Below are 17,894 nucleotides of genomic sequence, written 5' to 3'. Positions count from 1 at the left end.
ATTCTTCACCTTTCCGCCTCGCGCTCCGCCCTTTCCGCCTCGCGCTCCGCCCTTTCCCCCTCGCGCTCGGCCCTTTCCCCCTCGCGCTCGGCCCTTTCCCCCTCGCGCTCGGCCCTTTCCCCCTCGCGCTCGGCCCTTTCCGCCTCGCGCTCGGCCCTTTCCGCCTCGCGCTCGGCCCTTTCCGCCTCGCGCTCGGCCCTTTCCCCCTCGCGCACCGCCCTTTCCGCCTCGCGCTCCGCCCTTTGCGCCTCGCGCTCCACCTTTTCCTCACCTTGCTGTGTCTTGTTGTGGGCAGACTCTGGATGAGCAGCAGATTTACACCGAGGAGGAGCTGCAGGAGTTTGAGAACCATATTTCTAAGACAGAAGATGAGCTGAAGAAGAAGAAGGAAGAACTGGATCGCCAGCAGGAGGAGCTGCAGAAACAGCACCAGCACATCCAGGCGCAGCGGCAGGAGCTGCAGCAGGTAACACCCCGGTGCAGGGGATATGCATGACTGCAAGTCTCCTGGAGAAGTGGCTCTGCATTGACTGCGCCACGCTGAGGCGACTGCCAAGCTGGGGTGACTGTCTGCAGCGGTTGCTGATCACATTGTGCTTGTGTCTCCAGGTTGTGCAGCAGATGGAACAGAAGAAGCAGCCACCGCCGGTTCACGCTGTGTTCCCGGAGCCCGGAGCTCATTTCCAGCCAGGTAGTTTCCTTCTCACCTGAATCAGTGGGGTCTTCTCCCCTCTTCCTGCCTGCTTTGAGGACTGGTGAATATTATGGTTGGGGTTTGTCTGTCGCTGTTCTCCAGCGGTGGCTCAGATGTGGCCACGTGTCCGTTTAGGATCTGGGGGATGTAGATGGCTGATCTCTCTTCTCCTCCACAGCCGGAGAACCTATAAGTCACTTGGCTTCTCCAGAGGTGCGCAATCTTCAGCCGCTGCCGCCAGGACATTTGCCAGACGTGGCAGTAGCGCACAGCCAGCAATCTCCGTGATCGCCACCGGCCGCCAGGGATCCACATTATGTGAACTACTGAACAGTCTGCCTACAAACTGCTCATCACCTGGGGTGCCCGCTGCCCCCCGACCTGTCATGGTTAGTGACCCTCGCACCTTATTCCCAGGACCACCCAGGAGAATAAAATTTTATTTTCTGTGTAGTGTACGGGGGTGTCATTACATCGCTGGCGTCACTGCTCCCCCTCACAAGGTAGAGATTTGCTTCCTCGTCTAGGTGCTGATGTACGCGGGGTTAAATCCATAAGAGCTGCCATCTTGTACACTAGCGACGTCCCCTGCTGTTACACTCCGAGATTATGCCAGGGATCTCGCCTGTAAGTGATCACTTATTGATCATGGGGGTCTGACCACTGCTCTTTTTATCTATGGGGTTGCTGGAAAAGCTGGGGCAGTGTTCTGCAGCAGCGGGATGAGTGACCAGAGCGGCGGTCGGACAGCGGCAAGAACTTGTCAGTGGCCAACTCCTCCCGGCCACGCAGCATAATGGTGGTGCATCCGAGGTCGGCTCAGGAGTGGAGCCTGCACCATTCCCAGCAGATGCTGCGTACACAGTCCCCTCTAATAGCAGAGAGCGGAGCGCTGAGCATGGAATGGAGCGCAAAGCTGAGTGATGAGCCGACCCTTGAGGGGTGCAGTAGGGAGCGCTAGACGGAGCAGAGCGTTAAAACAGACTGCTGATCCGGAGCGCTAAACAGACCGCTGAGCAGGGAGCGGAGCGCTAAACAGACCGCTGAGCAGGGAGCGGAGCGCAAAACAGACCGCTGAGCAGGGAGCGGCGCGCTAAACAGACCGCTGAGCAGGGAGCGGAGCGCTAAACATACCACTGAGCAGGGAGCTGAGCGCAAAACAGACCGCTGAGCAGGGAGCGGAGCGAAAAACAGGGAGCTGAGCGCAAAACAGACTGCTGATCCGGAGCGCTAAACAGACCGCTGAGCAGGGAGTGGAGCGCAAAACAGACCGCTGAGCAGGGAGCGGCGCGCTAAACAGACCGCTGAGCAGGGAGCGGAGCGCTAAACAGACCTCTGAGCAGGGAGCGGAGCGCTAAACAGACCGCTGAGCAGGGAGCTGAGCGCAAAACAGACTGCTGAGCAGGGAGCGGAGCGAAAAACAGGGAGATGAGCGCAAAACAGACCGCTGAGCAGGCGGAGCGCTAAACAGACCGCTGAGCAGGGAGCGGAGTGTTGAGCAAGAAGGAGAGCGTTTAGCATGGAATGGAGCGCGAAGCTGCGTGATGAGCAGAACGCTGAGAGACGGAGCAGGGAGCGCTGATTCGGGAGTGGAGCGCTGAGCAGAGCTTGGTCTGCAGCTTTTAACCCCTTAAATGCTGCTCTCGGTCTCTACCTGTGTCATTAAAAGCATGTGTTCTGGGGTAAATGCCATTCCACATGCCCATCGGATCCCCACAATGGGTTGCCATGACAGTACTCCTGAGCAGTCCTACCATCAGTCTGACCGAAAATGGTATAAGCGCAAACATCCTCTCAGTGAGCAGAAAATGAGTGTCCCGTGGCGCCATGGACTGAAAAAGGGCCGAGTGTCGGGGCGGCCACCCACACGGGCCGAGTGTCGGGGCGGCCACCCACACGGGCCGAGTGTCGGGGCGGCCACCCACACGGGCCGAGTGTCGGGGCGGCCACCCACACGGGCCGAGTGTCGGGGCGGCCACCCACACGGGCCGAGTGTCGGGGCGGCCACCCACACGGGCCGCGTGTCGGGGCGGCCACCCACACGGGCCGAGTGTCTGGGCGGCCACCCACACGGGTCAAGTCTCAGAGCAGCCACCCACACGGGTCGAGTGTCGGGGCAGCCACCCACACGGGCCGCGTGTCGGGGCGGCCACCCACACGGGCCGCGTGTCGGGGCGGCCACCCACACGGGCCGAGTGTCTGGGCGGCCACCCACACGGGCCGAGTCTCAGGGCGGCCACCCACACGGGCCGAGTCTCAGGGCGGCCACCCACACGGGCCGAGTCTCAGAACGGCCACCCACACGGGCCGAGTCTCAGAGCGGCCACCTACATGGGCCGACGTGGGTTTTTTAATGAATTTCTGAATTCTTTTTTATTTTTCTAATTTTTTCCCACCATCAAAAAGAAAAGTCTATACCCATCTGATATTGATGCCCTGTCCAGCATCTGTGGTGGATATGAAAGTCTACAGTCCCCTGGTAAAATCCTGTTTTTTTTATTGTATGTATTAAATTCTTAGCAAGAAAAATAATTTCAGCCTTTTCCCCCTTTAAAGTCTCCACTCTCCACAATCTGTACAAATCCACGGAGAAACCACGTAAGATCATCGTCAGGGGAAAATACAAGTGAGACAACTAGAAATGTATTTGCATAAGTGTGGGCGCCCTCGTATAATTGGGGCTGTACTCAGAATCGACCGATCACACCCCCACAGCAGTCAGCGCTCAGCCACCATCATGTATAGTGACTCTGATTGACCCCAGAGAAAGTGTCGCTGCTCACGGAGGATTCTCTTGACACTTTCTGCTCTGTAAAAGCGACTGATTAAGCAGTCTGTTGCTATGCCTTAACCACAGTCTTCCATGTATTGAGATAACTGATAAGGCCGGTTTCACACTAGCGTATGGCAGAGCTGCGGAGGGATGCGGACTTCCTCCATGAAGCTCCGCCCACTGTCACACCTCCATGAAGCTCTGCCCACTGCCACACCTCCGTGAAGCTCCACCTACGTCAGCATGCGGCCTGCGTACCTTATCTTTAGCATTGGGTACGCAGGCCATGCAGATGTATACGGATGCCTCCGCATGCGTCGTTTTGACGGTGCGGCGACCGCAACATAATGCAACACTAGTAAATAGAAACATCAGCAAAAGATATCAAATGTCCATGCTAAAAGGCGACTCAATATCATACTTCAAAAAAGGAGGAACAATGAGTATATATAGCCAAAAGTACAGAGAAAAATTGTATTTATCAAAAGTTATACTTTAATAATAAATATATGTAATACAAACATCATATGTTAACGAACATGCATGGGCATACATAAATGTCATGTGACTAACTCCATGGGTCAATATAATGACCAGGAAAAGCGGGACCCAAAATTTAAATAACATGCACCATTCAAAAAAGATCATATAAAAAGTTAAAGGTGGTTTAGAAACACATGTTATCCAGCGATAGAGATTAAACAGTACTGACTTCCCCAAAGCATACAATTCCTATACCCCCTGAGGAAGCGATACCTTGTGTATGCGAAACGCGCGTCGGGGTATATGACCAAGGTCTAGACAGGACTTTATACATACCACTATGGGTAATTATTTTGTATCACTTCTTTTATACACCTTCCCTTCACCGCGCACTGAATTATACACTTGTAGAGGTGCTAATTAGTGTCTATGGGAGGTTGTTTACCTAGCGGTATAGGAATTGTATGCTTTGGGGAAGTCAGTACTGTTTAATCCCTATCGCTGGATAACATGTGTTTCTAAACCACCTTTAACTTTTTATATGATCTTTTTTGAATGGTGCGTGTGTTATTTAAATTTTGGGTCCTGCTTTTCCTGGTCATTATATTGACCCATGGAGTTAGTCACATGACATTTATGTATGCCCATGCATGTTCGTTAACATATGATGTTTGTATTACATATATTTATTAAAGTATAACTTTTGATAAATACAATTTTTATCTGTACTTTTGGCTATATATACTCGTTCCTCCTTTTTTGAAACATAATGCAACACGTTGCATTCGGCGTGTGGCAGTGGGCGGAGCTTCACAGAGGAAGACCGCATCCCTCCGCGGCTCTGCCATACGCTAGTGTGAAGCCGGCCTTACAGAGAAGCTCGGCCATATGATAATTAACTCCTCCCCTTCCTATATGCAACTATTAATCCAGTATGTGCAATAAAGCATCCGTACTGCTGGAATGAAGTTCTGTCACCTTGGTGTACGGTGTCATTCGTGAGCGCTCAAATACTTCCCTAACGTGGGGCAGTGGACAAAATGTACGGGGACCCTCGCTGACCGGAGAGACGGGGTGTGAGCCGTGGCTCACGGGATGGAGACTGCACAGCTCCATGGAAAGGTAAGAACATTCTGCCATCTTGTCTGAATGTCCCCTGTGCCCAGCCCGGGTCTGCACCTCATGCCCGTCAGCTGTGGTCATTCCCAGGTAGCCCTGATCCCAACCCTGGGATAGAAGCCAAAGTGTCTGCTGCGTTCTGTGTAGCTCCAGGAGAGAGTTGGAACTGCTGGGAAGCAGACCCAGGAAGCCGTCTCTTGATAAGTTATGACGGGCTCCCGTCCACGCAGGGAGAGGCAGTCCCAGATTTCCAGGCACGGATGGTAATAACGTAGAGGGATGTCACAGATTCCCGTAGCTGGTGAGCCAGGCAGGACCCGGCCCGGAGGGTGATGCCCCGGGCATCTGAGGGCCCTGTGGGATTGGCAGCTGTCGGTTACCAGAACAGCCTGTACGTGTCACAGAATAATAAAGAGGGCTATGATTCTGCCGGACGTATGTTCAAGTTCTTATGTAAAGTGCTGTCTCGTATAGAGTCAATAATAACAATTTTATTTCTATAGCGCCGACATATTCCGCAGCACCTTACATTTCAGAGGGGACTTGTACAGACAATAGACATTACAGCATAACAATAATCACATAGATTACAGTTGTGGCCAAAAGTATTGACACCCCTGCAATTCTGTCAGATAACACTCAGTTTCTTTCTGAAAATGATTGCAAAAACACAAATTCTTTGGTATTATTATCTTCATTTAATTTGTCTTAAATGAAAAAAACACAAAAAATATTAAATGCATAAAGCATTTGGGAACATGATGCCGGGAACCTGGTTATGGTAAAACTTTTGACTGTGCCACACAGGGATAGATTAGGTTAATGTGTTGAGGCGATAGGCCAGTCTGAATAAATGCGTTTTCCGGGCACGCTTAAAATTGTGGGGATCATATTAACCCGAGTAGCGCATTTCAAAGAATTGGCGCAGCACGCGAAAAGTCTTGGAGACGGGAGTGGGAGGTTCTGACTATTGAGGATGCTAACCTCAGGTCATCAGCAGAACGGAGGGCACGGGTAGGGTGGTGTACTGAAACAAGGGAGGAGATGTAGGGTGGTGCTGAGCCATGGAGGGCTTTATGGGTGAGGGTAATAAGTTTATACTGAATTCTGGAGTGGATGGGTAGCCAGTGTAAGGACTGGCACAAGGTAGAGGCATCGGTGTAACGATTGGTGAGGAATATGATCCTGGCTGCAGCATTCAAGACAGATCGGAGGGGGGAGAGTTTGGTAAGAGGGAGACCGATTAGAAGAGAGTTACAATAGTCCAGACGAGAATGAATAAGAGAAACAGAGTTTTTGCAGAGTCAAAAGTAAAAAAAGGTCGAATTCTAGAAATGTTTTTGAGGTGCAGATGACAAGAGCGAGCCAGTGATCGAATGTGGGGGGCAAAGGAAAGCTCGGAGTCACGTATGACCCCAAGACAGCGGGCCTGTTGCTGGGGAGTAATAGTGGAACCACACACAGAAATGGCAATGTCGGGTGTAGGTACATTAGTAGAGGGAGGAAGCACAAGGAGTTCAGTCTTTGACAGGTTCAGTTTCAGATATAGTGAGGACATGATGTTAGACACAGCGTTTAGACAATCGCCGGTGTTTTCTAGAAAGGCTGGCGTGATGTCAGGAGAAGCGTATAATTGGGTGTCGTCAGCATAAAGATGGTACTGGAACCCAAATCTACTGATTGTTTGACCAATAGGGGCAGTGTACAAGGAGAAGAGGAGGGGACCTAGAACCGATCCTTGGGGGACCCCAACAGTAAGGGGAAGATGAGAGGAGGAGGAACCGGCAAAAGATACAGTAAAGGAGCGGTCAGAGAGATAGGAGGAGAACCAGGAGAGAACGGTGTCCTTGAGGCCAATGGAACGGAGCATAGTGAGGAGGAGCTGATGATCCACCGTGTCGAATGCTGCAGAGAGATCCAAGAGAATTAGCATGGAGTAGTGACCGTTAGATTTAGCTGTTAGTAGATCATTAGAGACTTTAGTGAGGGCAGTTTCAGTGGAGTGTAAAGAGCGGAAACCGGATTGGAGAGGGTCGAGAAGAGTTTTCTGAGAGATAGCGGATAAGACGGGAGTGGACCAGGCGTTCCAGGAGTTTAGAGATGAAGGGAAGATTAGAGACAGGTCTATAGTTAGCGGCACAGTTTTGGTTGAGGGATGGTTTTTTAAGTAGTGGATGTATGAAGGCATGCTTAAATGAGGAGGGAAAGATACCAGAAGAGAGAGAGAGGTGGAATATTATATATATTATAGAGTTGTAGCGGGAAGCATTTTGTCGTCTTCCGCGCTTGTTTAGCAGGAGAATGTTCCCTGTAGATCACCCGGTCACAGCGGCTGCTGATCTGTTTCCTGTTTGTACTTTGAGATAAGTTTAGCGGCAGCACAGAAACTTTCAGGATCTGAGCTGTGACTGTGCTGGGTGACGGGGATTGTCAGAGCAGGGCTGAGAAGGAAAGGGGAAGTGAGTGCGTCTGAGCCCAAAGTAAAGTGGTAGCGGCTGTATCCACTCTGGAATGGGGAATCAGCGGGGAACAGGAAGGTTTCTTCCTGATGCAAAAACTGCCCCCCAGAGAGGAGCTGAGCGGAAGGGTGTGAAGTATGGGAAAAATTATAGGCAGCCGATGAAAGCGTGTGACATTCACAAGAAAGGCCGGCTTCAGGCGGCAGAGTGGTGTGATGTACTGAAGAAGGTGAAGTTGGCTGATGCTAAGTTACTGAGCGATGCGAATCCTGGGCACCGACTGGCAGCAGACTGTCACGTCTGCCATGTCTGTTTGTCTCAAGAACTCCTGGAGCGATGTGCACGCGCATCTCGTGTCTGCTGTCCTGCATGTCCCCTAGAGCAGTGTGCACACTCACCTCATGTCTGAGCTGCGGGATGCCTGCATTTCTGCTCTGCCTTCTGTGATCTTCTCGTCATGTCTGGAGTCCTTGATCATGTGACATTTTTTAAGATCCTGCACTGTCTGGTTCTGCAATCATCTCGTCATGTCTAGAATCCCTGATCATGTGTTCTTCCTAGGATCCTGCACTGGTTGGTTCTGCTATCATCTCGTCATGTCTAGAATCCTGGAAGTGCTCCCCTGGTCCTGACCTGAGGAGGGGGTGCTATGCCCTATATCAGGCCGCCCCTTCCTATGCTCAGGGCCTGATTATTGTGTTGCTTCCCTGCAAGGCTCTGGGTCTGTGGGGTCGCTCCCTCTATTCTGTGCCCTTGCACTTTGCTCTGTAGTGCGTCTCTGCACACGCTCCGTGCTCGTATTCCGCCTCTTGTCTTGTGCCATGTCTTGTGTTGTCTCTCGTGCCATGTTTGTCTTTGCCTTGTAGTCCTTCTGCTGTTCTTTGTCTTAGTCTGTTTTGCTATGTCTCGCCTTAGCTATGCTTTGACTTGTAGTCCTTCCTTTGTTCTCTGCCTTGCTATTCCTTGCTTTGTGTTCCTCCCTATGGTCTCAGTCTTTGCTTGCTCTGCCTCGCTCTCTCCTATGGCGCCCTGTAGTGCTCCCTGGCACACGCACCATTTCTCCTCTCCTTAGTGCTCGTTTCTTTGTCTAGTCCCAAGGTCTTCCCTTGGCCCAGCTCTGGGCTTCTGCCTACGCTCCGCTGCTAGACTCTGTCCTCGCTCTGACCTGGCTCTGTTTCTGCTTGTTCCTTGCCTTGTTCCCTGCCTTGTCCTTGCATTGAACCCTGGCGTGGGTTCCCCTTGGCCGTCTCCTGTGCCGTGGTAAGTGCAACGTGTTTGTGTACAGCCGTGTGCACTGGCCTGTGTGGCTCCTAGCACGCAGCCCTTCCTTGTACCCTGGCGTGGCTCCTAGCACGCACCCTGCTTTGAACCCTGGCGTGTCCCCTACACACGCACCTTGCCTTGCACTTAGCCTTGACCCCTGGCGTGTCCCCTACACACGCACCTAGCCTTGGACCTTGGCGTGTTCCCTAACACGCGCTCTGCCTGGATATCTTTGTGCCTCCTTGCCTGGACCCTGGTTTGCCTGCCGGATGCCCGGAACCTGTCGATCGCTGCCAGAGATCACGAGCTGGATGACTGCAGCCTGACCTCCGGAGCTGATGTCCGCAGCCTGATGCTTTGATGTCGATCGTTGCCAGCAGTCCGGAGTCCGATGCCATTACCTGTACCTAGGCGTGCCACCTGGCACGTACCAGGTTATGGACCTTGGCGTGCCCACGCGCGCACCTTGCACTTTTTGCTTGTTTACACTGTATGTGATCCTGAGTTATCCTAACGGAGATACCTTGCACCTACGTCTTGTCTCGTCTTGCTTCCTGCTCGTCCTTGTCAGACACTCAATAGTGTCCCCCTGAACCGGCCGTCTGGTCCCAGCTGTCGTGGTGGCTCACCCCCTTGGTCTTGCCCCTGACACTCCCTGTATAGGGGGTGGATTCTCACAAGGTTAGCTCGCCCTCGGTGGGTGGGTGCCACGACCCAGAGGGTCCACTCAAAATATGGGCTCAGCAGGAGCTGAGTCCGTCACACAGACTTACATCGCTCAGGAGGCGGAGAAGGATATGTGAACAAACCAGGAGATTATTATTTGCATAAGATGGGGAGAGGTGTCAGATCATCTGCGCCTCCCCCACATGGGGAGGGGAAGTGCTGGACGTGTGCCGTCTGCTCCCAACACAATCCATGGCACAGTGTGTGGCGCCCCACATCCCTCACTCACTACAGGGAGAAGGCGCCATTGTTCCAGCCATGCCCTCCCAGGACACAGGAGGAAGAACTCCCATTTTATTTAGATATCCATAAATGGGTATACAAAATACAAAAAAATGCATATACCCAACCGGAGGGAAGGGTGAGGAGACACTACGCGTTTCGAACAAAAAGTCCTTAAACTCAGTATAGCTCCAAGGGAAGGGGTGTGAGAATATAACTAGGACTCACAGGTGGCGCTAATGAACATGTGATGCACATGTAAGACCACCAAATAAAACACAATAATGCAACAGGAGCTCTGTCCGTAAATTCAGTCCAGTGGGAACACGCGCATCTAGAAGAAGAATCCATAAGGCTTCTTTGTCCCGGAGTTGTTTTTCTCTATTTCCTCCACGAGTGTGTCTCTTTACCTGTTCAATAGCAAAAACATTGAAAAATGACAAATCTCTATTGTGTGACATGATAAAGTGTTTGGAAGCATTAGATGTGCTGCGCACTGTAGGGTTAATGACATCATAGATGGGTTCTCGGACTCGTTCCTTTAATTTTCTGATGGTGGAACCTACATAGTGTAAATTGCACTGTTTGCATTTTATGTGCTCTAGTTACTACTGTAACTCTCTCTCCTATGAACAGGAAAGTGTCTGCATTCAGAACAGACTGAGGAATCGCAACTATCCCAAATGGTCTCTCCATAGAGCGCATAAAATTGTGGGGAAAAAACCGCGTGAATCCCTTTTAATTGTTGAACCAGGTTCACATGATGCCTCTTTGCCTAATGAAGGAAACAGATCTGATTCTGGATCTATCTCTAGCTCTAAGAATAATAGCCCCACTCTAGTGCCTGCTCTAGTGCCTGCTCTAGTGCCTGCTCTAGTGCCTACTCTAGTGCCTACTCTAGTGCCTACTCTAGTGCTTAGTCTAGAGCTTACTCTAGTACTTAGTCTAGTGCCTATTCTAGTGCTTACTCTACTCTAGTGCTTACTCTAGTGCCTACTCTAGAGCTTACCTACAGCACTTTCTTTAAGTCCATCTCGGATATAGTATCTCACAATCTGAATTTACTCAGAAGTGATGACACTATGGACAAAATTCTAGCAAATGGGATCCAAATTGTCTCCAGAAGGGCTCCCACACGCGGTAATTCTCTGTTACCTAGTCTCCTCAGATCCAATAAGCGCACTTAAACAAGTTGGCTGACAACCAAGGGTTTTTTCAGATGCGTTTTTTTTTATGTAAAACCTGTTCACACTTGACTAAAACGCTGTCTTTTTCTAACTGTTCAACTAATAGTTTTTTTTTATCAATGATTACTTGAATTGTCACACAGATCATGTAGTGTACATTATAGAATGCAAACAATGCAATTTACAATATGTAGGTTCCACCATCAGAAAACTAAAGGAACGTGTCCGGGAACCCTTCTATGATGTTATTAACCCTACGGTGAGCAGCACATCTAATGCTTCCAAACACTTTATCATGTCACACAATAGAGATTTGTCGTTGTTCAATGTTTTTGCTATTGAACAGGTAAAGAGACACACTCGTGGAGGAAATAGAGAAAAACAACTCCGGGATACAGAAGCCTTATGGATTCTTCTTCTAGATGCCTGTGTTCCCACTGGACTGAATTTACAGACAGAGCTCCTGTTGCATTATTGTTTGTTTTATTTGGTGGTCTTACATGTGCATCACATGTTCATTGGTGCCACCTGTGAGTCCTAGTTATATTCTCACACCCCTTCCCTTGGAGCTATACTGAGTTTAAAGACTTTTCGTTCGAAACGCGTAGTGTCTCCTCACCCTTCCCTCCGGTTTTCCGGTCAGGTATATGCATTTTGTATACCTATTTTATGGATATCTAAATAAAATGTTTTGGATTTTACCCTTTTGAGCTGGACCGTCTTTTCCATATTTTGGCTACTGCCTGACAGAGCTGTGGCCCGTGCTTGAAAGCAACATGGAAGTACAAAGGGTGAGCTGAACACTTTTTTTTTTTCTTGCACAGGAAGAATTCCCACCTCCTCCTCCTCCATCACTCCACCTGCATCTCTCCTTCCTCCTCCATCACTCCACACTCGCTGCAATGCCCTCTCATAGCCTCCATGTGCATCGTGGGGGGAACATACAGCGACCCCTGCCTGACAATTACAATCACAGCTACGCCTGTAACTGCAGTGCACCCCCATGGCCTCAATATGCCTCCGTGCGCATCCTGTGAAGAACGCACAGGGAGCCCTACCTGTGACACCAGTCACTGCCTCACATATCCCTCCCCTCTGTTCAAACCTGTGGGGTTAAACACTTGTCACCCCACATGGGCGGGTGACAGGGCATCTGCATGACCCTGTGACATCCCCACTCAGCACTGCACTGAGCAACCAAAGTAAGGACCAGAACCATTGGTTGACGCACACATCCCTCCCCTTTGCGTTTCTCCATACTACGCTACGGGACCACCCACCACCCCGTTCTCCATTGCTGATGACACGCCCACTTTCCTGATTAACCGTAGATTTGGGCCAGTTTTGGGTGGTTTCGACCTTTTTTGTTTTGGGTTCACTAACCCCACTGCTCATCCTGCCACCATCGGACCCTTGGTACCGTTTCCTCCGTGCCTCGGTGATTATGTCATGCTGAAACGCCGCAGTCTGCCCCGGTAATTCCGGGCATACCTCAGTACCACGTCACACCAGAGCATCCTGACCCTGCCATATCCTTGGCCGTGCCAGAGAGTTCCTTGTGCGTACGTCCCTAGTCGCCTCCACGACCACACTCCTGGTTCCTCCCGGCGTTCTTTTTATACGTGCGGTTTTTATACCTACCTCTTCGCATGGGACCCTGGAACTGAGCTGTCCTGAAGAAATCAGGGGGCAGTTGACAGTCACATGTCCGGGCCCTCGGCATCGCCAACACTTAATCGCTGCGGATCAACTTTACCTTGGAGCCGGTTTATGGGAATCAGAACTTTTGTCACCCTCACTTCGGGTTACCACCTCATCATGGGCTCAGTCCTGGTTAGCCCCAACAGAGGTTTGTAGACTTTTCCCATTCACCTGGGCTGGCGAGGCCCGACATGTCACTCGAAGTGGAGCGGTGTCCCATACAACGTCCTGAGAGGCTGTATGTGACGGGAGTATTCTCCAGAGCAAGGAGGGACAACAGGCCTGGGAACGATCCAACAGATTTATTGACCAGAACACAGGAACAACACGAAGGTAATTTGCAGAGTCCCAAAATAAGTCCACAGGAAACTGATTCGGGGGCACCTCCCGACAATCCTTGTGCCAGATCACAAAACCATAGTCCTTTTAGAGTCCCAGAAATCCGCCACGATCACACTAAGGCCGAGGCTTCCTCAGACAGCCTTGCCCTTCTCTTTCAGCATCCAACTCACATCTGATGGGTCACACATAAGTCCATTGTCTTGGGCTCCTGGGATCAGCCCAAGTGTAGGGGAGTAGAAGTTCCCACCTCCTAGTCAATGGTTTGGTCCATCGCATGGCTCCGAGGTGTCTAAGAGGATGTGTATTGTGAGTCCTCCCCCTGCTGAGGAGAACAATGGTGATTCCCCTAGCTGTGTTGACTCAAGCCTGAATTCAATTATGGTCTAGATACACAAGTCTTGTGGAAAGGAGACAGGTTACTTACATAATTACATTATAGTCCCAGAGACACAGGCAATGGGGAAAGGAAACATATTGTTACAGGTATACACAAGACATTGCAAAGTATTGGGGAAAAATACATATCATGACAATCCCTTCCCCTCCTAATTTGTGTACGTACTAGGGACCTCTACAGGTCGCTTGTTAAGTACACACAGGCATGGCTGACTAGACTCAGGGCTCCTCCTGCCTGGACAGTCCATCTGCATTTTGGTGTTGGCTGCCTCTTCTATACTGTATGGTAAAGTTATAGGGCTGCAGAGCCAGGCTCCATCATAGTAAGCGTCCATTGTCCCCAGAGACTCTGTTCAGCCAGGTGAGGGGATTGTGATCAGTAACCACAGTGAATTCTCGTCCATACAGATACGGCCTTAGTTTCCTAAGGGCCCACACTACAGCCAGACATTGTTTTTCAACAGTTGCATAGGCCACTTCTCGGTCCAGCAGTTTCCGGCTGAGGTAGGCAATGGGGTGCTCGTCCCCAGCTGCATTCACCTGGCTGAGGACAGCTCCCAGTCCATAAGCAGAGGCGTCCGTCTGCACAATGAATCTCCTCTTGTAATCTGGAGCAGCCAGAACAGGGTCGCAGACCAGGGCGTCCTTCAGCCGGTTAAAAGCCTCATCACAGGCTGGAGTCCAGATCACCAGCCGGGGCATCGTTTTCTTGGTCAGGTCGGTAAGAGGCTTGGCCACAGTGCTGAAATGAGAAACAAATTTTCGGTAATAACTGGCAGTGCCCAAAAAAGCCATAACTTGTTTCTTAGTTTGGGGTACAGGCCAGTCTCTAATAGCCTGGATTTTGGCAGGTTCAGGACGGAGCTTCCCTCCTCCTACTCTATGCCCTAGGTACTGGACTCCACCCATCCCCAATTGGCATTTATCTGGTCGAATGGTTAGGCCTGCTGCAAGAAGCAGGTCAAGAATAACGGCTACTTGGTTCAGATGTTCCTCCCACGTCTGGCTGCAGATGGCGATATCATCCAAGTAGGCACAAGCAAAGTCACCACATCCCCGGAGGATCTGGTCCACCATTCTCTGGAAGGTGGCCGGGGCATTCTTCATTCCAAAGGGCATATTTAGGAATTCATACAGACCAAAAGGGGTTATAAAAGCGGACCGTTCTCTCCCTTCCTCCGTGAGAGGGATTTGCCAGTATCCCTTACTGAGATCCAAGGTAATGACATATCGGGATCCAGCCAGTCGGTCTCGAAGTTCGTCAATACGAGGCATTGGGTAAGGATCACTGACGGTATGGTCGTTTAGTCGTCGATAGTCCACACAAAATCGAGTACTCCCATCCTTTTTGGGTACTAACACCACAGGAGAGGCCCAAGGGCTATGGGAGGCCTGGATTACCCCAAGCTGTAACATCTCCTCCAGTTCGTGCTGCATGGTGTTTCGAACTGATTCAGGTACCCGGTAAGGAGCCTGTTGTATGGGACGGATGCCCTGAGTGTCCACATGATGTTGGGTGACGGTGGTTCGACCTGGTTGGGATGAGAAAGCAGCACGTCTCTGTTGAAGCACTCCCAGCATCTGGTTTTTCTGTAAGGGATCCAGGTGATCTCCCAGAGGAACCTGTTCCACAGTGGATGGGGCTCTCGCTGCTTCCACGAGATCAGGTAGGGAGTCCTCATCCTCTTGACCGTCCTCTGAAGCTAGCCGACAGCTTGCTATCATTGGAAGGTTCCGGTCATGGTACTCCTTAATCATATTCACATGGACAGTCTTTTGTCTTAGCCCCTGATCATCTAAAGCAAGAAGGTAATTGGTGTCATTCAGTTTTCTGAGAACCCAGAAGGGACCCTCCCATGCTGTCTGCAGTTTATTCTGCCGATGGGGAACAATCATTAAGACCTGTTGTCCTTCTACAAACTCCCGGTAGCGTGCTTTACGGTCATACCATGTCTTCTGTCTGGTTTGAGCCATCCGCACATGACTCTGGGCAAAACTAGCAAGTTGGGCCAGGGTTTCTCGCAGCTTTAGGACATAAGGGACAACAGGGGCCCCTGTATCTTCAACTTGCCCCTCCCAGTATTCCTTGAGCAGGGTTAAGGGTCCTCGGACCTTTCTTCCATAGAGTAGTTCAAAGGGGGAGAACCCAGTGGACTCCTGGGGAACTTCCCGATAGGCAAACAAGAGATGGGGTAGGTACTTCTCCCAGTTTGAATCTCTGTCAGTGAAGGCCCTCAGCATATTCTTCAGAGTGCCATTGAATCGTTCACAAAGTCCATTTGTTTGGGGATGATACGGGGTCATGCGGATCGCTCGTACTCCACAGGTGCGCCACAGACACTGGACCAGCTCCGACATGAACTGGGAGCCTTGGTCCGACAAGATCTCACTGGGAAATCCTACTCTGGTGAAAATGGTAACCAGGGCCTCGGCCACCTTGGCTGCAGAAATACTTGACAAGGCCACCGCTTCTGGATATCGGGTGGCATAGTCCACAACAGTGAGAATGTACTGCTTTCCAGATTTACTTGGTTTAGCCAGAGGTCCAATGATATCAACAGCTACTCTTTGAAAGGGTTCTTCTATTATAGGGAGCGGTTGCAGGGGTGCCTTTGGGTGATCTCCGGGTCGCCCGCTGCGCTGACATGTCGCAAGTTCGGCAGAAATGCGCCACTGCTTGGGAAATCCCAGGCCAATAGAAAGATTGTCAATCGTCTCTCGGTGCGGGTTTTGCCTTGATGGCCAGCAGTAGGAATATCATGAGCAAGGTGTAATAGGGGAATTCTGTATTTCTGAGGAACAATCAGCTGTTTGCTATAAGTCCAGGGCTTATCTAGGGAGTCAGCATTGGTAACCCGATACAGAAGTCCATTTTCTCTGATAATTCTTTCTCCATTCTCCCCTAGCTGCCCTATTTCAGCTCGAGCTCTAAAACTAGCTAGGGTGGGGTCAGTCTCCACTTCTTGTCTAAACTGAACTTTATCCCAGGTAACATTCATATTATCCCCACAAGAAGAATCACTCATCGGCTGTGACAGCGGTTCTGGTGGCCTCATTTCCATGGATGGGTTGTACACGTCCACATTTGCTGCTCTCTTGGCTTGACTTCGGGTTACCGCACCGACAAAGTGGCAATGAAGATTCCCCACATCATTTCCTAGAAGAACGTCTGCAGGGAGGCCGCTCATCACACCGACCACGCATTGTTTGGCCCCAAAGCCATAATCCAGGGTCACACTCGCTCTTGGAATATATCTCTGGGTACCTCCAGCCAATTCAATGGCAATTCCTGGTCCCTTTTGAATTGCTTCTGGTTGAATTACTCGGGGATCGGCTATGGTGAGAAAAGCCCCAGTGTCACGGAAGCCAACAACTTTTTGACCATCCAGCACGACCTCCTGTAGATGTTTGTGCTGAAGATCAGAAGAACAGGTGGCTGGGGCTCGCACCCCATAGACTCCTGGTAGGGAAGCCAGGATATCAGAGTCACTTGGCAAGTCATCAGGCACTGAATCCATCTCTTCTCCAGGTGAGGGGGTCTGTAGATAATGAACAGGCAAAGGCGGTCTGTAGGTGTTCTGCCTCCGTACACCTGGACATTGGAATTGCATATGCCCGGGCTGCCCACATCCATAGCATCTGAGCTCCGGGATTCTTCCTCCACGTCAGTAGTCCCGAAGGTGGAGCAGGAGTAATGCGAGGCACAGTCACACGAAGGTCACCATGAGTTGATGGTCTAGTGGGATGGTGAATATTGGAGGCAGAAGGACCAGGGGCCGCCAGCGTTGGGGAGCTGGTAGTGTTTTTCTCCCTGAGTAGTAATTTTTTCCACTGAGGCTTGATGGTGAGAGCCTCATCAGCTAGAGCTGCAGCTTCCTCCACTGTTGCTGGTCTCCTTTCACGCACCCATTCCCGTATCTCAGCGGGGCACTTAAAATAAAACTGCTCTTTTAGGATGACCTGCAGGAACGTCTCCCAGGTTATGACCTCCTCTGCCTCCAGCCAGCGATTACATATATGTTTGAGTTTGTGAGCATACATCTTGAAGGACACTTCCTCATCACAGGCTAAAGTACGGAACTGAGTCCTGTAAGTGTCTGGGGTCACAGCATAATGTTCTAGAATAGTCTGTTTAATCCGCATACTCACAGTTCCACCGAGGGTCCATAGCTCTATAGGCTGCGGCAGCTCCACCCTCTAAGAGCCCCACAAGATGTCGGACGCGCTCCCTTTCCGGGACTTCCATTAATCGACACTGATGCTCAAAGTCCAGGAAGAAGCCCTCAGTGTCACCGGAAGCCTCATTAAACGGCTTGAAGTCTTTGCGGGACACTCTGGGGAGTTCCCTCATGGGGGATGCTGTGGGTACAGTCTGTCTGGAGCTTCTCGCTGCCTCCAAAGCGATCTCCCTCTCCAGCATTGCCCTCTCCTCCATCCTGCGCTGCCTCTCCTTGGCTGTGCGCATGACCTCCCTCTTATCTTCTATGGTAGCCTCTTCTCCCAGCAAGGCCATCTCCTCGTACCACACA

General features: G+C 50.9%; 1 protein-coding gene across 1 annotated transcript in view; it reads left to right on the top strand.

The window, feature by feature from the left end:
- NUCB2 (nucleobindin 2) overlaps window positions 1-1,147 on the top strand; it is a 40,204-nt gene extending 39,057 nt beyond the window's left edge. The window contains exons 10-12 of the mRNA XM_073564286.1: window positions 296-466; window positions 610-691; window positions 873-1,147. Coding sequence (XP_073420387.1) covers window positions 296-466; window positions 610-691; window positions 873-982 — 363 coding nt within the window. The 3' untranslated portion in view covers window positions 983-1,147. The remainder of the gene's footprint in view (window positions 1-295; window positions 467-609; window positions 692-872) is intronic.
- Window positions 1,148-17,894: the final 16,747 nt, after the last annotated feature.

Source organism: Dendrobates tinctorius, unplaced genomic scaffold, assembly GCF_039654945.1.
Source record: "Dendrobates tinctorius isolate UK_male_01 unplaced genomic scaffold, ASM3965494v1 ptg000445l, whole genome shotgun sequence".
Taxonomy (NCBI): Eukaryota; Metazoa; Chordata; class Amphibia; order Anura; family Dendrobatidae; genus Dendrobates; species Dendrobates tinctorius.
This window is presented reverse-complemented; position numbering and strand designations above follow the sequence as displayed.